Source organism: Chanodichthys erythropterus, chromosome 6 (genome assembly GCF_024489055.1).
Source record: "Chanodichthys erythropterus isolate Z2021 chromosome 6, ASM2448905v1, whole genome shotgun sequence".
NCBI lineage: Eukaryota > Metazoa > Chordata > Actinopteri > Cypriniformes > Xenocyprididae > Chanodichthys > Chanodichthys erythropterus.
The window spans coordinates 21224063-21246079 of NC_090226.1; the positions used below are offsets into that span (position 1 = coordinate 21224063).

Sequence of the window (22017 nt, forward strand, 5' to 3'; positions counted from 1 at the left end):
CATCACATTTATCGTCGTACTGTAAAAGCGTGTAAACGCGCATGCTCAGTACAGAATTGGGAGGACAATTCACTTTAGCGAATCGATTCATATGAACGGCTTGTTTCACTTAACCCGTTCGATTAAATATGAATCAATTGAATGAACTGAAATGTTCACTGATGTTTTTGTTTCATCATTGTCCTTTGGTGTTCCCAGTATTAATAATAATAATTCATATTTATTATTCACAATAATGCCAATGAGTACATTTCACAGTTTTCCTACACAGCAAAGCTGGCTATCAAGAGAGAACCAAGCATATTGTACAAACAAGAGAGATATGTTTAAATGTCAATTTTTAATCGTTCAAACATAAATATTTTCCATTCCATTTGACCTCATAAATATAATAATGAGCAAATTATTATAACTGAATCAAATACTAAACGTTCACCAGTTTAACACCAAAATGTATCTGTAAGTGATTTACGAGCTCTTTGTGAATCGGTTTGACCAAATCATAAAAAAAGAATCGGTTCAAAGGAATGACTCGCTTGTGAATCGGACAGCACTAGCTCATAGATTTTGCGCTTTTGGGATGCGCGAACTGGTATTGCAAGTGACGGAGGCGTGAGCGTAAAACCCTAAAAACCTGTTTTTTCCCCTGCTTTTTGGCTTTAAACCCCATAATTCATTCAGTGGCCTACCCGCAGAAGAAAACGCCAAAATGGCAGACAAAGAAGGTAAACTTTTTGCGTAGTCAATTACGTGCATAATTTTTTTTTCTTTGACAGAGTTTGCTAGCTTTAGCCTAAAGTGCTAATGGATGTGACCCACATACAAACATGAGAATGAATGAGTGTTACTTTACCAAGTACTCACGGTTAACTTCAACCTACTGGCATTATTAAATGATTCTACTGACTTGAATAATACAGATAATGGTTTCTCAAAGCAGATCGAAATGCCGTTGTTCTCCAAGTTCCCTCCATCATTCATATGCTGCGGTGTAACTATAAGTTAGGCAACTTTATGATGTTACACTTAAGTTATTGCTCATTTATGAGAATAAAGCAAGCTTTTACTACCCACTACACTCCCACAATGCAGTTATTGTGAAATGTGTTCATTTGGATGCATGTGACCTGAATTTATCCTTCTGTTCTCTCTTCTCAGTGTATGATGATGCAGTGGAGGAGAGAGTAATAAATGAGGAATACAAGATCTGGAAGAAAAACACACCGTTCCTATACGATCTTGTCATGACACATGCACTCGAGTGGCCGAGTTTAACAGTGCAGTGGCTTCCTGATGTGAACAGGTAATCCAGGAACTATCCTGTCCACCTTCTGAAACATAACAGGTGACTAGGACTCTACAAATCATTGTCTATCATTGTGCAGGCCCGAGGGAAAGGACTATGCAGTTCATCGGTTGGTGCTGGGCACACACACTTCAGATGAGCAGAACCACTTAGTCATCGCCAGCGTTCAGATCCCTAATGACGACGCTCAATTTGATGCGTCCCACTACGACAGCGAGAAAGGAGGTTAGAGCTGATCTGACAATGAATGGATACTAATTTTGTATTGTGAAGTCATTATACTAAAATCAATTTTATGTATGTGTTTCTTCAGCAGGTATGGTCAGGACGTTGGGGGGAAATCCAGATTCAGTTGATCAATAAGACTGAATCATTCCACAAATATGATGCGGCCACATGCATTTTTGACAACTTCATGATGTGATGGATCTTTTTTATACCTGAATTTAGTGTTTATAACCCAAGATGGATGTTAAAGGGATAGTTCAGTTAAAAATGGAAATTCTGTTATCACTTACTCAACTTCATGTTGTTCCAAACCCATAAGACTTTTGTTCATTTTTGAAAACACAAATTTGATTATTTTAATATTTAAGATTTCTGTCTCTCAATTGAAAGTTAAATGCATCCAAAATTGCCCAGTTTAAAATGAGTATCAAGACAATTTAAAAGTAATCCATATGAAAAGCAAGGCATGGTTGAGAATTGCTTTATGTTTATATGTGAAGCCTAAATTAAATCTGTTCATATAAAGCAATCATGTCTCTTCAGAAAACTTGGATTAAACTGCTCGATTCATACAGATTTCTTTTGTGTTTCAAAGATGAACGTAAGTCTTATAGGTTTATGGCATGAGCATGTGTAAATGATGAGACAATTTTAATTTTTTTTGGTGAACTATCCCTTTAATACTAAGTGTAAAATGGGCCAATGAATTTGGCTCTTAATTTTTTTTAGTTGAATGCCACAAACCGATAATTTTCACAAATAAAGTTGATAAAACTGGGACAGAGATCAGAAGTTGGACATTGTTAATGATTGTATATCGTCTTTTTCCAGAGTTTGGAGGGTTTGGTTCGGTGAGCGGAAAGATCGAGATTGAGATTAAGATCAACCATGAAGGAGAAGTGAATAGGGCCAGATACATGCCACAAAACCCCTGCATCATCGCCACCAAGACCCCCACCTCTGATGTGCTGGTGTTTGACTACACCAAACACCCATCTAAACCAGGTCAGTGCCTTTCAGTTGATCCAAAGAAGCCCTGCATTTCACTTATTTCACTTCAGAATTAAGCCGGGGACACGCTTAACGATTGTAAGACCGATTATGAATGTAAATTGATACTTATGACTCATCGTGCTCAAATGCGTCCAGTCAGAGCCAGTTGCGTTCAGTTAGCGATTACAGTCGGTGTTCAAAATCCGTGTGTAAGTATTTAAATCTGCTTCAGTCAAAGGAAATAATCGCTGTGTGTTGAGCACAGTCTTAAGGTGATGATACACGGGGCAACTTTTTGAGCAATGTTGCTTGGGCACTTTCCCACTGAGAATGAGCAACAAATATATATCTGGATACGTTAGATCGGTAGTGGGCAATTTTTTGAGATCCTCCAATCAGAATGTTAGCAGCCGATCACATGATTGGTTCGGAGATTTCAGAAAAAAATTCAAACAAGATGGCGGCCTCTCGGCGGCAGTGGAGTGGAGAAAAGGGGTGTGAACTTGTATCTTTTTACGCTAGTAAGTTGTCATGCGTCAACCCAAAACGGAATTTACCTCATATAATGCTTAATAGCAACAACTGTCCAATGTAATGCGTGTAAACTGTAATTAAGCCATCGAATGTTTTCAGTTAAATACTAAAAAGACAGGGCCCATTTAACGTCTGCAGTAGCGTAGGCAATAGGGCATATGGCACATGAATGCTTTTGACGCGATTGACGCGGGTTCGAATCCGCCTTTTGCCGAACTCGCTCTTCTCCCTTTTCCTATCAAAAATCAGATCGGAAAAGCATTTATTTTTAATTAAAATGAAGAAAATATTTGAAAAGTTGAAATAAAGTGCCTAACAAGTGTTTATAATAAAGTATTTATTGGGTTGGCAATAGATTTGCTCCTCTCTGATTAGTTGCTGCCAACTGTCCGTTGCCCTAATTAGTTGCCCTGTGTCTCATCAGGTCGCCCATTGACGGCAACATTGCCCAGCAACATTGCTTAAAAAGTTGCCCCGTGTATCATCACCTTCAGAATGTTTTATCTAGTCGTTAAATTTGTGCCCGGCTTGTCGACAGTCAATAATCAGATTAGTCTATTATCGATTGGTTGTTGCAGCCCTGTATTAAATTATGTGTGAAGCCACTTGCTTTGAATAATAAGTCTCTAAATTGTCTATTTGCAGACCCCAGTGGAGAGTGTAGTCCAGACCTGAGACTGCGGGGACATCAGAAGGAGGGATACGGTTTGTCCTGGAACCCCAACCTAAGTGGAAACTTACTTAGTGCATCAGACGACCATGTGAGTGATCTCGCATTCAAACTGACCCAACATAGTTTTGTACTTGAAACTAGGGATGGCTCGATACCACTTTTTCATGTCCGATACCAATAACGATATGGCAACCTTGAGTATGTCGATACTGCTACCAATCCGATACTAGTACAGTGTTTTCTTCTTGATCAGTTTATAAAATCTATACCTCACTGTACAGTGCTTCATTATAAAAAAAAAGAGATGTATGGAAGTTTATTAATTGCAAAAGTGTTTGAAATGAAAAGCCTGTTGAATTGCACTAATTGAAAAAAATGTGCATTGCATTAACCGTTTTTGCATTTTAATGCATTGTATTTTTAGGGCTTGCATTTTTGTGGGCTAAATTACAATACGGTTGTATATTTATGCTGTGAATATTTCAATTCAAAACATTTCACCCACATTTTCATTATTAAAAATTTGAAAATTAATATTCACCTTTCAGATTTCACTTCCAACACATTCACTCCATTTTAAAATACAACCTAAAATATTCAACAGGCAATTTTCGCTCCATTTTATTTTGCTTTAAAAATTCGCTTCCACAAATTCAGTGGTTCAAATTCGACTGAAAATTCAACATTGCACATCCGGGAACTGCAGGAATAGCAGTAGAGTGTGTGTGTGTATTGCATGTACCCAACAGTTTACTGAGCCTTTTTCATTAGTTTTAAATGGCAGTTACTATATGTGTGTGAATGACACATTTCATTCAATCCGCCGCTCCAGTGCTTTAATCTAACACACCTGGTAGCGAGTGAAAATACAGTCCTTTTAAACAAAACCACAGACCTTTATGTTCAGATGATGCATAATGATGGAAACACTGTAACATCTTGGAGAGAGTTTTACTGTGCTGACAGTCGTAACCAAACGCGGCACTCAGTTTGAATGCAGAATGATGTCGTCGTAATATTTCTTAAAAAAAAAAAAAGCTATCGAATGGCTTCAGGAGACTTGATATATAATGCACAAAAAGCTTATATAATAGTTTTTTGTCTTTTATAGAGCTTGATAGTAACAACCATAATGCACAGTATCGGACTGACTGATACTCGATCTGACAAAGAAGGCCCTTACAGGACCGGTTCTGATACTGAGTATTGGATCGACTCATCCCTACTTGAAACTTGTAACATCATCTGTTGTTCTTCAACTTTAGACAATCTGTCTGTGGGACATCAGTGCTGTTCCTAAGGAGGGGAAGATAGTAGATGCCAAGACCATCTTCACAGGGCACACCGCTGTGGTGGAGGATGTGTCCTGGCACCTTCTACATGAATCGCTGTTTGGCTCTGTGGCTGATGACCAGAAACTCATGATGTGAGTAAGCAAAGCGTTCTGGTCTCCACTTTTTTTTTTTTTTATAAAAAGAGAAACATTTAATTAAGTTGTATTACACAATGAAATGTCTGTCTTCTACAGCTGGGACACACGATCTAATAACACATCAAAGCCCAGTCACTCTGTGGATGCCCACACGGCCGAAGTCAACTGCCTGTCCTTCAACCCATACAGCGAGTTCATTCTGGCCACTGGCTCAGCTGACAAGGTCTGCATAATTGCACATACATCTGTAGGAAGAATTTGCTTTATAGATCCTTAAGCAGATGTGACATAATTCCTTTAAAGAGTTAGTTCACCCAAAAATTAAAAAGTGGTAAAAGTGGTAGTTGCGTGGACTGCCAATGGAGGGATGGATATCTCGCAGATTTGTGTTCCGAAGATGAACAAAGGTCTTACAGGTTTGGAACGACATGAGGGTGAACATTTTTGGGTGAACTAACCCAAAGTACACCTCAGTTTTGATGCTTAGCATATGCATACAGCTTAATGCATAGAGTTTTAAAGTATACTCTTATTTGATAGTGTGCATGAACACTAGAAAGTTTCATACTTATCAAGTGTCTGTGCTATTTCTCTGTGTGATAAAAATGTTTTTGTACTGGTTTAAAATCAATTTAAACTAGATTTTATAAATGGTTAGAAATTTCAGGCTACACACACATACTTTGGCCTTCAGGGATCCTGATGAAACTGCAGGTTTGTGAGGTCAATTTTGAAGGCAACTGTTTTATCATTTAAAAATATTAAATTCATACAATAATATACTTTCATCACTTATTACATTTAATTTTCATTTATATTTTTTATATATAGTAGTCAAAATTTGAAGTGGATCAAAACCTTTCATCAAAGTTCTCCTAAAACGTTCTTCTTAGGACATCTTTGTTTCTTAGAAAAACATTGATGAACTTTTTTGATCCACTTCAAATGTTGACTACTATATTTATAAGGTATACAAATATATTTTTATATTCTAAGTTCAAGAAAAAAAAAATCAATAAATCATTTTAAAAATGTTGGGAACCTCTGCTATTTGATGGATGATTTAGAGGAAGAAAAAAAAAATGGTTTGAAAAAAAAAATGTAACATGCTCACTGTTTGTTTTTGGCTGTAGACTGTTGCATTGTGGGATCTGCGTAACCTGAAGTTGAAGCTTCACTCTTTTGAGTCACATAAGGATGAAATCTTCCAGGTAACACTCAAAAAATAACACTCACAATTTTGCTACAATGTAACAATTCTGAAAGAATGTAAACATAACATTGTAATAATGCTGATGCTCTTGACAGGTCCAGTGGTCTCCCCATAACGAGACCATCCTGGCCTCCAGTGGCACAGACAGACGCCTCAATGTTTGGGACCTGAGGTATGAGGCATTACTACTGTTTTCTAATTGATCTGAGGATTTCTGAAAATTAACTTTTTTTTTTTTTTTTTTTTTTTTTTTTCTTAATGCACATTCCTGGTTTAATGTAAACAGTTTGTTAGTGCTAACCGTGTTTGGATCCACAAATGCCATATTGATTGCATTGTTACATTTATGTCCTCTAGTAAAATTGGAGAAGAGCAGTCTGCGGAGGACGCAGAGGACGGGCCACCTGAGCTGCTGGTGAGTCGAGATAGATTTATAATGTTAACAGAGCTATAATGTTATGAATATTAGTGGTGCAACGAATTACTAAACTCATGGTTTGGATTTTATTAAGTTTTTTTTTTTTTAATCACCAATCAGATAATTTTTCGGATCAGCAAAAGAAAAAGAAAAATCGGGGATTAATGTCATTTTGCTTTTCATTTATTACTAAAAACCACTTTTAAGTACTTCGATACCACAGCAAAAATCTGGCTTTTAATAATTAAACATAATTAAAGACAAGTGAACAGTTAAAATTGTTTTGTTGTTTGATTAACATTAATGACATAGACAGCAGCAGGTATTTATAGACTGCTGTCACTTTAAGACCTAATGAAAGGATCCAATATACTAAATAACATTTGAGTACTTTTTACAATTTCTGTAGTATTTCTTACCTGACTTACAGTACCTGAAGAAATTACAAATTTCAATTGTATCTTTAATCTATTGTATTTATTTGAACTAACGTTTGTAATTTGTTCTTATTTTATTACTGTTTGTATATTTTGTCTATTTAATTCAAAGTTTGAAATCAAGCTGCTTTGTGCTGTATGTAAAGCTATTGTGCAACAAAATTACCCCATCGTAAAAACATACATTGAGGAAGCAAAAAAAAACAAAAGATATTTGTAATGGAAATAGATCAATGTGAATAAAATTAAAATCTGTTCATAATCTTGTCTCTTCAGAAGGCTTAAATTAAACTTCTCGATTCCTATGGATTACTGTTACGATGTGTCATACTTTTTGAAGCTTGAAAATATTGACTGGCATGAATTTCAACGGATGTACAAAAAACTGAGATTATTAAAAATATCCATATGGCAGTATACAATTTTTCCCCATGGTATTGAAGTTAGAAATTCCAGTATCATGACAACATTACAACTGAGTGTACACGGTAATACTGATCCTGTACAAAATATTTTTTTTAATATAAATTTTAGTATCCACTTGGTACCAAAGAGTCAGTACTTGAGACATTTTAATAGCGTATAATGAGATGAGTACTTGAATTTTGTTTGTTTTGGCAGTTCATTCATGGTGGGCATACAGCTAAGATCTCTGATTTCTCCTGGAACCCAAATGAACCATGGGTAATCTGTTCTGTGTCAGAGGACAACATTATGCAAGTATGGCAGATGGTAAGTACAGCAAAACTGTAGATTCTTACGATTTCCTTTTTTTTTTTGTTTTTTATGATAGATGCTTTAAAAAAAAAACTGATATTAGGACTTTTTGCTAACATCATAAACTTCTTTCGTTTTAGGCTGAAAACATCTACAATGATGAAGAGCCAGACACCCCCGCATCAGAGCTGGAGGGCCAGGCGTCATAACTGATCTCATTAAAAATCTACAACCTTTTCATGGCTTCTTACTCCTCAGCTTTTGCTTTTCAGTATTATTCCGTAAAATCCATCCTTTTACTTCCTACTCCATACATACCAGATACTTTACCCATTACAGGGTCCTTCTGTAGACTAAAAGGTTCAGCCCTCATCCATTTCACTAGAGAAATTTGGCCTTAGATGGTTTGGAGAAAGACTGCACCACTTGTTCAATCACTTCTGAGAAGTTACGGCCTGGTGTGGCTCATCACAGTTTTAAGTTTTTCTGCATAAACCTGGTGTCAATTTGCAATAAATCTTTTGTAATAACTTTTAAAATGATTTTGTATTCCTAAATTGTTGATAATTGTCTGTACTTAATTCACTTATGAAAATAAAGTACAGATCAACTGTTAAGATTTTTTTCCCTGTCTCTCGACATATGAAGCTATGCATTTTGAGTTTGTGAATGCTAGTTTTTAAAGTTCATTAAATAGTACTAGTGTGTGGACACGTGAAGATGAGGCGAAACAAGGTATGACGCAGTAAGGAAAATTCTACAAAATGTTTTATTGAAAAGCAAGACAGAACTACAAGAGCATTGTACAATCTCAGAGGGGTCATGGCTGAGCTGGGGGAGAAAGAAAAGCTCTCTTGAGCATCTTTCACAGTACGTCATACCTGAAGAGGTAGATTTCTTGCATAACCTGAGAATCAAACCAGGGCTTTGCCACAAAAAAAAAAAAAAAAAAGCAGTATACAAATGAGGGTACCAACAACTACACAAATTTAGAATTAACTTGACCACAATTACAGATGTGTCAAAATAATTGCTCACAGACTTCTGCAGATAAGAAAATATTTGACAGTGGGGTGAAACTTACATTGAGGAAATCCACACACATCAAGTGCTGAGATGTTCTTATAATAAAATCAACATTCTTATCCAAAATTTGAGGTTATTAGACAATGGGGAAAAAAAACAAAAATACAGGATTTTTTTATATATAAAAACAAGTGATGGAAGCTGGTGAAGATCTACCTTTCCATAGCTGAGTTTTACAGTTTGGCAAGTTAAACACATTCAGACAAGTTTCTCAGAAAACCGCTTGTCCTTCTGAACTTGTGTGACACTGCATTCATCCACTACATTTGGTTACAAAACACACCATTTGTGGTTAATATGATTAATTCAACTAAAAGTAGATTTATGTTCAAAGCGCACTGAATGAAAATGCTGCATGTTTTGTTAGATTCAGTGTTGAGGAATGTACTGGCCAGTGTGAGAGGTTCAGATCAGGCCATGAACAGAGCCAGATGTTATAATGGACCTGAAGAGACAAGTGTTTCTAGACCCTGTGTCCTTGATAATGACCAGTGCTGCATTTCTTAAAAGCATAGTAAGCTTAAGTAGATAGTAGAACCATTGCCACAAATCAAATTAGCTCACAATGTTTTTGAGAAACACAGCCCAGATCTTAAAGGGCTGAGGCGGTTTAGATGTGGAATTGGCAATTTCTACATTCATCGGTTCAGTTCTCGACTTATAGTTTTACATTGCAATATTGAGAATGTTTGCAGCTCTTTAGAACACTTTGAACGTAAAGATTTGAATTACAGACATTATATTGTTCATTATAAAGTCCAAAAAAGAGAATCACATTCAGCATATCCAGTATCAAATACATCAAGACCCCTTTTAAAATTAGGAAGTTTTGTGTCCAGTTCAAGAGTAAAAAATTGCAACCTGTCCATTTCAGACAGGCGGCAAAAAAAAATCAAAATCATATAGTTCTCCCCCCAAAATTAAATTCTGTCATCATTTAATCACCCTCATGTTGTTCCAAACCTTTGACAAATTTTTGTTTTTATTTGAAAAATGTATTTTTTCAGTTCATACAATGAAACATACAATGACTTTCATTATATGGACAAAAACTTTGAAAATCTTTTAAATATTTCCACAGAAAAAATTATGTCATACAGGTTTAGACAGACATGAGGGTGAGTAAATTATGACATTTGTGTAAAATAACAGAAAAAAATTGCAACAACAACAAAAAAAATCCCATTAAGACAATAAATGTCATCAGGACTAATCAACAGCAATTAGCTATTTTTGGAAAAATCTGAAGTATTAAAGAGATTTTTGGAAAATAAATCCACCAAAATTAATAAAAAAAAAAAAGTGATGATTTTTTGCTTTTAAGGGGGGAAAAAAAAAATCCTACTGGCTTGAAGTGGCTCGGATACCCTGATTCAACAAAAACTACCCTGTTTCTTAAATAAATGGGGTTGCAAAGTTGAACTGAATATTAACGTAATATAAATGCACATGGCATTTTACCATAATTATTGAGTTTTCTGTTTGAAAAGATGCATTTCTCTTCATCTGTCATGCAACAAAAAAGTCCCTCCCATAGAAATCTCAGTGAGACAGTTTGACCCTGTCCTAGTATTTCACATAATTGTTAAAGATGTAGCAGCCTTTTTCAAAGCCAAACTAGCCCTTAATCAGATTCTCATATGAAAACCAGTCACAGGCAGTGAGAAGTCTTGATCCCTCTTTTATTTATAAGACATGTATCTTCCTTTAAAGTCCATTTTAATCAAAGCAATAGAAGAATGACTTATGGACCAGTCTTGGCTCTGACTCAAAGTGCCAATGAGTAGGTAAGTGTGTGTTAATGTATCTCTCCTCTGTTATTAATGCCCTGTTTCTCCAGTCTCAAGGTTATCCGGTCATCTAGAACTGGACTGGCTAGTTGACTATGTATGGTTATTTTCAAATAGCAATATTAAACATTATATGCATCCAAAATTATTTATTCAGATTCTAGAGGTCAGAGCGAAGAGCTACATTTTATTAAAGAGAAAAGAAAAATGTGCAACCACAGCACAGCTGAGCAGGAAAGGGCTGAAAACAGAAATGGGGAGAAGGGGAAGAAAAAAAAACAAAAAAAAAAAAACATACGGAACAAAGCTGCATGGCGGCCGTCTTGGACCACATGACCATTTCCTACGAAAATACAATGTGATAGAAAATAGGGAGTAAAAAGTGCTCGCCACAAAGCGGATTACCAACGTATAGAGCAGTTAGCATCTTCACTAATGTCCTGCTTTTTCCTCACAAATTTTATGATAATAATTGTTAGACAAAAATATATACCTCCACAAAAAAAAAAAAGAAAAGAGAAAAAAAAAGAAAGGCCAGGCTCAGTCATCAATGAGTTGTCTGGATGATGTGGTGCCTGATTCCTCAGGCTGAAGCCCAAGTTGCTCTGTTTCAGGCACCAAACCCTCCATCTCTCCCTCTACCTCTCTCTCCATTTCTGGATTGGAGAGCTGGCTGGAGAGGCCCAGTGGCTGGGGGTCAGGAGGCCCTGTACCTTCTTCCTCAGGATCTTTCGCTGGGCCCTGAAGGTCCCGGAGTTTCTGGTTCAGGTCATTGCGTTCTCTCTGCAGGGCCCTGCAAAGCTTCTCCAGACGCTCCAGTTTGCCTTGGAGGGCCTTGTAATTTTTGTCTCGCACCGTTTTCTACGAGACAAATGAAAGTAACAATTTGAAACATTAAGCAGCACAACTGTTTTCAACATCGATACAAATAAAAAAATTATTCTTGAGCAGCAAATCAGCACATTTGATTTCTGAAGGATCATGTGACTGAAGAGTCAGCTTTGATCACATGAATAAATTACATATACATATATATATATATACATATATATATATATACATATATATATTATATACATACCGATCAGGCATAACATTATGACGACTGACAGGTGAAATGAATACACTGATTATCTCTTCATCACGGCACCTGTTAGTGGGTGGGATATATTAGGCAGCAAGTGAACATTTTGTCCTCAAAGTTGATGTGTTAGAAAGATTGGCAAGCACAAGGATTTGAACAAGTTTGACAAGGGTCAAATTGTGATGGCTAGATGACTGGGTCAGAGCATCTCCAAAACTGTAGCTCTTGTGGGGTGTTCCCGGTCTGCAGTGGTCAGTATCTATCAAAAGTGGTCCAAGGAAGGAACAGTGGTGAACCGGTGACAGGGTCATGGGCAGCCAAGGCTCACTGATGTGGGGAGTGAAGGCTGGCCCGTGTGGTCTGATCCAACACACAAACTACTGTAGCTCAAATTGCTCAAGAAGTTAATGCTGGTTCTAATAAAAAGTTGTCAGAATACACAGTGCATTGCAGTTTGTTGCGTATAGAGCTGCGTAGTTGCAGATCAGTCAGGGTGCTCATGCTGACCCCCATCCACCACCGAAAGTGCCAACAGTGGGCATGTGAGCATCAGAACTGGACTACGGATCAATGGAAGAAGGTGGCCTGATCTGATGAATCACGTTTTCTTTTACATCCAGTGGATGGCTGGGTGCGTGTGCGTTGCTTACCTGGAAATCACATGGCACCAGGATGCACTATGGGAAGAAGGCAAGCCGGTGGAGGCAGTGTGACGCTTTGAGCAATGTTCTGCTGGGAAAGCTTGGGTCCTGCCATCCATGTGGATGTTACATTGACACGTACCGCCTACCTAAGCATTGTTGCAGACCATGTACACCCTTTCATGGAAACGGTATTCCCTGGTGGCTGTGACCTCTTTCAACAGGATAATGCACCCTGTCACAAAGCAAAAATGGTTCAGGAATGGTTTGAGGAGCACAACAACGATTTTTGAGGTGTTGACTTGTCCCACATATTCCCCAGATCTCAATCCAATCAAGCATCTGTGGGATGTTCTGAACAAACAAGTCCAATCCATGGAGGCCCAACCTCACAACTTTCTGGACTTAAAGGATCTGCTGCTAACATCTTGGTGCCAGATGCCACAGCACACCTTCAGGGGTCTAGTAGAGTCCATGCCTCGAAGGGTCAGGGCTGTTTTGGCAGCAAAAGGGGGACCAACAATATTAGGAAGGTGGTCATAATGTTAAGCCTGGTCGGTGTATAAACCTTTGAACAGTAGTATATATAAACAATGTCTTGACTGCTCTCTATGAAATATGTATGTATGGATGTCTTATTAATAAGAGAGTAGTCGAGACATGTATACTATAGTTGTTCAGCTTGTAGTACTAAAACCAGGAAGAAAATTTGCATTTTTGTTCATCAGTTCACTCAGGAAGTTTCAATTGAGCCTGTAGTTAAAATTACTTTTAGATTTACAGTACAGAAAGAAGAAACATTCACATTTGTTCTTCAACTTAAATTACTAAACAGAATTTAGAACACAACAGTTCTATTATTCTTCTTACCTCTTCTGCCATCTGCAGTAGAGTCTGGTTGTTAGTCTCCCATTTGGTCCTCCATAGCGTGGTCTCCTTCTCAAGCTTCTTAATCTTCTTTGTCATCTGATCAGTCGCAGAAAATAAAATTGTCATGCAAAACATCATATTCTTCAAGCTGTTCTACAAACTTTGATTGTCTTTCAAACAATCATAACTGATCATTTCATTGTCTGTGTTTCAGTGTTCTTTTATGCATGGGTGAATGTGAAAATATAGACAAATAAAATATCAGTTTCCACAAAAATCTTAAGTAGCTAAACTGTTTTCAACATTGATAAGAATAGTTCAGCATATCAGAATAATTTCTGAAAGGATCTAAATGTGACACTAAAGACTGGAGTAATGGCTTTGCTATCATAAGAATAAATTACATTTTTAAAATATATTAGAAATAGAAAAGAGTTATTTCAATTTGTAATATTATTTGACAATATTACTGTTTTTACAGTATTTTTGAATCAAATAAATGCAGCCTTGGTAAGCATAAGAGACTTGTGCTGGACACACTCACTTTCTCCATCTCCTGTCGGAAAGTGGTGAAGACCTCGTTGCTTTTAGCGAGGGTGGTCTGAAACTCCTCAAACTTGTCCATGTACAGAGTGAGCTGTTGCTTTAACTGATGCTCCTGCTCCTTCATCAGCTCACATTTATGTCTCGACTCAGTCGCATCCTTCAGAAGCTTAACAGAGAACGTAGATCAACCAGTCAGTATTATGACGACAATTTTCCTGGAGTCAAGAGTGTTTAGTCACGTGGTATTTATGGTTTAGGCTGAGATAAACCTGGCTGCAGAACTAAGCACCAATGAGCAAAGATTTCAAATCTCATACTGGTGGTCTTCAAACCAAGCAACTGCCATTGTTAAGAGTGAGAAAGCTAAAGGATAGCTTTACCAACATATTATAGATCTCCTTGGTTTAAGTACCAATCCTTCAGGATTAAGCCTGGCTCAGAAACTGGATTAGGATTATTACAAGGATACTTACGAACTCCCTTTCTCTCTGCTGTTTCTCCTCAACCTCTCGCATCAGCTCGGCCGTCCGCTGGAGTTTAGCGTCCACCAGCTGCTGTTGCAGTTCCTTGTGTTTGAACACCTTGTCGATGTGCTGGGTAAAGACAAATGTCACATTCACAGTATTCTTCAAAAGATCTCTTGCTTACAAAATTACAACTTCCCTTAAATGTGCAAGGATTCCAGTGCCATCCACTTCTAGATATTTTAGCTATAGATAAACAGTCCATTATGCAGCTTGACACTGCAAACTGGTATTTGTTGTCATATAAATAGGGGTTTAAAGGGTTAGTTCACTCAGTATTGGCCGAAGCTGAACAGGCGAGTAGGGCTGCACAACGATTAATCGCGATTAATCGTTTGCAAAATTAAAGTCTGTGTTACGTAATATATGTGTGTGTTCTGTGTATATTAATTATGTATATATAAATACATGCACATGTATATATTTAAGAAAAAAATTATATTTATATATAAAATATATATAAATATGTATATTTATTTATACATGTATATTTTTTTAAATTTATACATGTATGTGCATGTATTTATATATACATTATTATACACAGAACACACATATATTACGTAACACAGACTTTTATTTTGCTAACGATTAATCGCGATTTTATATGTTGAAAACAATATTTTGGACAGTATTAATGTTTTACTGATCAAATAAATGGAGCCTTGTTGTGAGCATAAGAAACTTCTTTCAAAAACAAAATCACCAGCAGTGTACGTTATGCATAATCCTGCATACACAGACATGTGATTATGTGTTTACTCTGTGAACCAGCTGCATTATAATGATTTCATTTGAGGTTGCACATTTGGAATGAGCTCAACATGCAAAACATCTCTGAGGACACAGCATGTCTGAGGAACATGTTTAGAATTAAGCAAATATAATGTAAAACCATGAAATGTGACAGTAGCAAATATATACCATCTAGGGCTGAAACGATTCATCGAGTTACTCGATTAACTCGATTACAAAAATTCCTCGAGGCAAAAACTCTGCCTCGAAGCCTCGTTAAATTCTTATGACGTGCACTATACGCACAGGGATGCACTGATTCACACAGACCGTTGTTCAGTGTTCAGGAAGCACACCATAGCGCGTGACATTTTGAATTTAGTTGGCGCGATGGCGGAGAGTAAAGATAGATATGATGTTATGCTTTGATGTTTTTAAGTAGTAAACGTATTCACGTTCAATTGTAAGAGAGTATAGCCTAAAAAAAAGAACCCCTTCACACACGCGCATGCACCCTCGTCTCTCTCGCGGCAATGCATCACATATGCTTAAACTTTTTATGTAGCCACGCAACAATAATTTCAACATGCATTCACTGTATACACAGGGACGTGATGTTGTGACGCGATTTTTCGAACAGATGCTTCACCTAAAATGCACCGCAATGCAAGTGATGCAAGCCAAATGCAGCGTTCTATTGAAAATGATTGTATGTAGGCTATTTCTGCCGTACCAAACTGCAATGAAGCAACTGGTCTGACTGGGGCGTCACTCTTCCTCACACACGGCATGTTTTTGTTCTCAGGTGGGTAATTTGCAGAAGGTGCAATCCTTTTTTTGTAATGTTGTATTAAGACGACAAAACTAAGGCCAAATGGCCTTTACTATTTAAGTTTGTATTCATAGTATTGTTATATATAATTATATATTGTTATATGTATTGTTATATAATTGTTGGCACTGGCACTTAGAAACACTAAATGGGTAAAAAATTGCAATAAAAGGCTTAGTTTTGGAGCCAAATGTTGGAGTTGGAACCAATACCTCTGTTTGTTTTTTTTTAGAAATAAAACCCAAATGCTTGATCATTTTATAGCCACATCATTTTCACTATGCATTATTTGTTTTGGTTGTTTTAAAAAAAATATCCGATTAATCGTTCGATGAAGTGCTAGATTAATCGATTACAAAAATAATCGATAGCTGCAGCCCTAATACCATCGAGCCATGACTACTTAAATATATCTCAGAAGCAATATAAATGAATGAAACACTTAAACATTTACAGAGAACAGAACAAATGAAACCTCTGGACTTGAAAAACTCAACCAGAGCATAACAGCCATTTACATATTTGGCAGATGTTGCCTCACCTCCTCCCGGAGCTCGTACTGCTCAATGAGCTTCTTGAGTTTCTCAGCCAGCTCCATGTTCTCCTGCCGCAGTTTGCTGTTATGCAAGTTGTGCTGCTCCATCTGGGCCTCAATCTCATTGAGCGTCATCTGGAAGTGCAGCGTCGCCTCCTTGCGCCGCTCCTCATACTCCCTGAACCGCTGAGAGTTCTCCTCCTGTTATCACCAACAGTTATCTGGTTAAACTAAGGCCAACATGAATCTTCAAATCAAATGTGCATGAACTCTGGTGGCTCTACCTTCAGATTCTTGTTATGGCGCTGAAGTTCCCTGCAAAGACTCTCCAGTTTGCTTCGCGCCAGGACAGCCTTGCTGTGCTCGCTCTGCAGGTGGATCTTCTCCTTCAGCACCTGGTTCTGCTTCTTCTGCAATACCTTCACCTGCTTTTGCATGCTGCGACTCTCCTCCAGCTGTCCCAGGACGACACATTAGTATTTAGTGATGCACTGAAATTTCAGCAACAGAAAATATTTGGCTGAAATTGTTTTGGAGGGTCAAAATCATTGACTGAAACTGTGACATTAGCACATCTCTGAGGATGCGTTTTGACAATATTCCTTTAGCTCAGTAGATAATGCAACGCCAATGTCATAGGTTCCCATGGAATGCATGAACTGATAAAAAAAATATATATATAAAATGGCAGTTACCAAATGAGTATGAGCTAAAGTGTCTCCATCCACATCCATCCATCATAAACATATTGCTCATGGCTCCGGGGGGGTTAATAAAGGTTTATTGAAGTGAAACGATGAGTTTGTGTAAAAAAAATACCCACATTTAACAATTTATGAAGTAAAATATCTAGCTTCCGCCAGACTGCCTTCTGCATTTAAGTTACTGGCGTCGCGTCAATTACACTTTTTCCTTAAGCTGAATAGGGAAGGCGTAGGTCGTAGCGTAAGCTTTTTGAACTGCAAGAGTTTTACACTTTCTTTGTAAGTAGAATACGGAAAGCGGTCTGAAGCATTTTTTCCAGCGGCTAGCGTACTTTTCCAATTGTTTTCAATGGGAGCACGCACGCACACGGCAGGAGTGTAACGAGGCTCCGAGCGCTCATAGTTTTTTACCGGTCATCTTAAGTTGAAGAATGTTCAACTGAGTAAAACACTGTACTCATCACTGTCACATTTTAGCCAGCCGTCCAATCAGAGTGGAAGAAGGTCAGGACAAATACAACACTGACCATTATTTATAAAGCTTGGATGCGTCAGGATATTTATTATAATTTCTCTGTGTTCATCAGGAAAAAAGAAAGTCATATACACCTAAGATGGCTTGAGGGTGAGTAAAGCTTAGGGTAATTTTCATTTGAAAGTGAACTAATTCTTTAAATGCATAATGCCAAATGCATAAATGTAAATACACAGAATTAACCAAATTTAATTACCAAAACATTGATTTTAAATCAATTAAAAATTTTATTTTGCTTCAGTAAAAAATGCATTTCAACATATTAGTATTTCATACTTTGTGCAGCTATTTCCTTTTCACTTTTGAGCAGATTGGAAATTCTTCTAAATAACCCCTTTTGTCCTCAATAACGAAAGAAAATAAATCATACATGTTTGGATTGCAAATGTAGTTTTTGTTTTTTTGGGTGAACTCTCTCTGTAAGAACATTACGTGTGAAATATTGTTGTGCAATATCATTTATCTAGCCCCAAATACATACCAGGTCTGCATATTTCTTACAAAGGGCAGCAAGTTTCTCTTCTGGGGTGGCTAAAGTATGAAGCGCCTGCATCAGCAACAAAACCTCTTTGCCTATGACAACAAGGGAAGAATTAAGCATAGAATAACCCGAGTCATCTATCACAACTTTAAAAACAAATGTCTTTCAAAACCACAAGATCTACAGCTTAAAAGTCATATGGGGCCCTGTTTATTTCTTGTATTGAACCTGAAACATTCCTTTAATGATGAATACTAACCAAATGCTTTTTTGTCCTTGGTTTTCTCAGCTTTGGGGTCCAACTCCTCATCGAGGGGGTCAGGGTTGCTATCCTCCCTTCCTGGCGTCTCCCCCCTTTCCTCTTCACTGCTCACCAGCCCTGCAAAATCCTCCATATTATCCTGGGTTGGAGTCTCCACATCCAGGGGTGAACTGCTTCCTTCAACGAGTCCTCTGGCCTCTAAACCACAGACCCCGATGATTTCTTCCATGACTTCAGTGCCCTGATGTTGTAAATGCAAAAAAATAAAAAATAAGTTAACCAAGCTAAGCCATGTGAAGTTTTGACATTAACCCTTGACTCACTGCATATAAGTTGATTTAAGTGACATATATCACATTTAATAAATAGATACCTGCTCTAGTACAGTGGCCAAGATTTTTCTTGGAAACAAACTCATATACAGGAACAGAGAGATGAACACGTGCTACAGACACAGAGCAGCCACACGCGAATCAGGCTGTGTCAAATCCCAGTGAACTTCCTACATAGGAAGCATTTTGGGGCATCTCACATGTTTTAAATGCTGCCTAGACAGGAAGATTGCTAGGTTTAGAGCCACAGCCAAAAAGTTACATTATAACCAGAACAAGCCAAATAAGTGAGACGGAACGGGTTAAGACATGAACAAAATGAGCACGTGCCAACTAATAATCTGTGCATAAGAAAATGCGTCAACACTGACCATTACATTATTCACCACAAACGTATAAATATGAAGTTATAAAAATACGTATTCAAGCATACTTTAGGTTTTCCTAACATATATTAGCCGCATATATTGTTTATTTAGAAAGATAATTAACGTTAATTCCGATATTAAATCTTATGGCAAGCCAAATCCCCCAAATGGGTGGCAAACGAGCCTCATGTTCATCAGTTTCCCCGGGTTAAAAGTTTAAAAGGTCTATTTATTAATTATATCATAACTCAGATAAAATATTAAGACCAACAATAATCCTGGCGTGAAATCAGTAAAGCTGTAAACCAAAGGCTAACTCGCTAACTCCACATTCAACACACACATGCGCGTGCATTCAACACATTTATTATCAGTTTCAAAAATAAAAATCCATAATACCGTCACTTATGTCAGCGCTATAAGTTCAACACGTCGCAGCTGTAGATCTCAATGTTTAGATATTTTGATAACGTAAGTTGAAAGTGCTCTTTTAAGTTGGCTTGTCTGCTGGTTAGCGGGCTAAAGCTACTTCCTTCGTAAATAACACACATTTATGGCGACAGGTTCCCTGCGTGTGCGTATAGCGAGTCTTTCCTAGCGTTAGACATGTTAATGATATTATATTTGAAATAAATGTTCAACAGAGAGCAGGTTGAAGTACAGTACCTGCGTGTTTTCAGTCTTTAATTCGAGCCTGGCATCTGAGTGCGTCGCCATGTTGTGACGAAATACTGAGAAGTGAAAATAAAGACAAGACTGGATGAACACAAATAAAAATCAAGTCAGAAATATTTATTATATATACAGAATGCTTTATTGAAATTTTTTTTTAAACATTTCTAATTTTTCCTATTATTTCATTTGTCATTCATTTTGACATGTTTTAAGATGAAGTGCAGCGTATCGCACACCTACACTCACGCGCTCTCACTTCCCAGGTATTCTTTCATTTCACATTTACATACAGTAAATGTAGATAGGTATCTTATTATTGACCGTGGATTAAACTTTCAAACTTAAAGACAGACTGCACATTCTTCCTCATTCCCACTGAGCTCTGATACTTCAGAGAGCTCTAAGGAAGAGAAAATTGATTGGACTGTATATAGAAAACATTTCAGCCAGATTCAGCAAGATTTGTTTTTATTAGGACAGCAGACTTTAAAGGGGCATTGGTGACCATAAATCCAAATTCAAGGAGGAAACACTTATAAAAACATATTGCCTAGCAAATTTTATGGTGGAGAATAGATCCACACACACACACACACACACACACACACACACACACACACACACACACACACACACACACACACACACACACACACACACACACACACACACATTTGCATGTTACTTTGATGGTTGAATCCATTAATGGCTGTTTTTGTAAACATTGTAATAAAATTTTTTCTCTATTTGAATTCCATTTTTCTTTTAATTTTTGACCTCTTGATACTTCTATAAATTAGTAATTGTACGTTCACATAACAGCAATAACAAACAATTACAAACATTAAATCTGGCATGAAATGGAGGTTGTGATAATTTTTTTCCCCTACTGTGACATATATCTAATTGAAATGCAAGGTTGCCAGGTTTTCACAACAAAACCCACCCAACTGCTTCTCAAAACTAGCCCAATCGCATTCCAGGGAGTAAAATCAGCTTTTTTGGTGGGCCCCCCCTGGTAAAATTTGCATTCCAGGAGCTAAATATCACGTTATTTGGGGTCGATTCAACCCACGGCAACAGTGTAAAAGTAGCCCAATTCCACGGGAAAACCGCAGACTTGGCAACACTGGTGAAATGGCTTCTCAAACAAGAAAAAACATAGGGCGGATCTTGATTTTGTCCATTGGGAATTGATTGGATTGTTGGATCATTATGGTTTGCGATTGGTTGATCTCATGTGAGTGACAGGTTGTCCTATCCGCGCACTGGTAAACACGTCATCAGAGAAGAGAAAATATGTTGTTGCTAATTTTGATTAAAGGAGGGCACATGATTTCTTCTTAAAGATGTACATGGATAAATAATTTATAATAAATACTGCAATATTCCATAAAAAGTATGAACTGTCAATTTTGATTTCATGGTGACTTTAAAACATTCTAAATAAACCATCTTCTAGTGGGTTTATGGATGTTTTTCATATAATACAAATGATAAAAGCAAAAAAAAAAAAAAAAGTTATTTGTTAATTTTTTGATTAATTATCTCAATGTGTTCCCTGACAAAGTGAATGGTTCAGTCTTTATTTTACTAGAATGCTAAACATCTTGACTTGGCTCAACTCACCCCTAATATGCATGGGGCAAGTTGAGACATAGACCATTTTGTTTTTTTGAAAAGTCATATTTTCATGGTCACATGTTTAGATGCCTTCATATAATTTCATAATAATAATTTCATTTCTGTTATGAGAAACCTTGAAAAACAATTAGGTATGACAAATGGTGTTTCATACTTGAAAATGTAAACACAGCAACCAAACAGTTACAGTGATATTACAATTTTAATATTATTTAAATACTTAAACTTAAATCATTTTTAAGATATCGCATTTATTCTGACTTTGCGAGAAGGTCCAATTCTACTCAGCAACAGGTAAGGTATTATGTTTGTTTGTATGCTGCGACATGACCTGTTGTGCCTGTGGCTGCACTTCTCCAGCGTGGCCTTTAGGAGGCAGCATTACACTCGGAGCACGAGTTTTCCTGTGGAGCGGAAGAGAA

General features: G+C 37.2%; 2 protein-coding genes across 4 annotated transcripts; one reads left to right on the plus strand and one right to left on the minus strand.

Moving 5' to 3' along the window:
* Positions 1-569: 569 nt before the first annotated feature.
* On the plus strand, positions 570-8522 carry rbb4l (retinoblastoma binding protein 4, like). The gene is made up of 12 exons (XM_067388440.1): positions 570-725; positions 1159-1303; positions 1386-1531; positions 2363-2539; positions 3707-3822; positions 5000-5160; positions 5263-5389; positions 6300-6377; positions 6475-6551; positions 6737-6794; positions 7856-7966; positions 8092-8522. The coding sequence occupies exons 1-12, from the start codon at positions 710-712 to the stop codon at positions 8158-8160; spliced, it is 1281 nt and encodes a 426-aa protein (XP_067244541.1). The 5' UTR covers positions 570-709; the 3' UTR covers positions 8161-8522.
* Positions 8523-8740: 218 nt separating this feature from the next.
* Positions 8741-20249, minus strand: txlng (taxilin gamma). 3 transcript variants are annotated; one of them, XM_067388436.1, is made up of 10 exons: positions 20192-20249; positions 19943-20007; positions 18574-18817; positions 18315-18406; positions 16879-17049; positions 16601-16795; positions 14442-14561; positions 13967-14134; positions 13423-13518; positions 8741-11688 (listed from the first exon to the last, which is right to left on the minus strand). In XM_067388436.1, exons 2-10 carry the CDS (start codon positions 19991-19993, stop codon positions 11368-11370), a joined length of 1458 nt encoding a protein of 485 aa, XP_067244537.1. In that variant the 5' UTR covers positions 19994-20007; positions 20192-20249; the 3' UTR covers positions 8741-11367. The 3 variants fall into 3 exon arrangements, with proteins under 3 accessions (XP_067244537.1, XP_067244538.1, XP_067244540.1); XM_067388437.1 differs by having other exon boundaries at positions 20188-20209; XM_067388439.1 differs by lacking the exons at positions 19943-20007; positions 20192-20249 and adding an exon at positions 19676-19801.
* Positions 20250-22017: the final 1768 nt, after the last annotated feature.

Excerpts from the sequence above, each read along its gene's own strand:
- rbb4l (XM_067388440.1), top strand. Across the intron at positions 2,540-3,706 it reads CAAACACCCATCTAAACCAG|ACCCCAGTGGAGAGTGTAGT; the intron begins GTCAGTGCCTTT and ends GTCTATTTGCAG. Across the intron at positions 6,795-7,855 it reads ACGGGCCACCTGAGCTGCTG|TTCATTCATGGTGGGCATAC; the intron begins GTGAGTCGAGAT and ends TTGTTTTGGCAG.
- txlng (XM_067388436.1), bottom strand. The coding sequence starts at position 19,993 with ATGGCGACGCACTCAGATGCCAGGCTCGAATTAAAGACTGAAAACACG. Across the intron at positions 18,407-18,573 it reads CAAGGACAAAAAAGCATTTG|GCAAAGAGGTTTTGTTGCTG; the intron begins GTTAGTATTCAT and ends TTGTTGTCATAG. Across the intron at positions 14,562-16,600 it reads AGTACGAGCTCCGGGAGGAG|CACATCGACAAGGTGTTCAA; the intron begins GTGAGGCAACAT and ends GTCTTTACCCAG.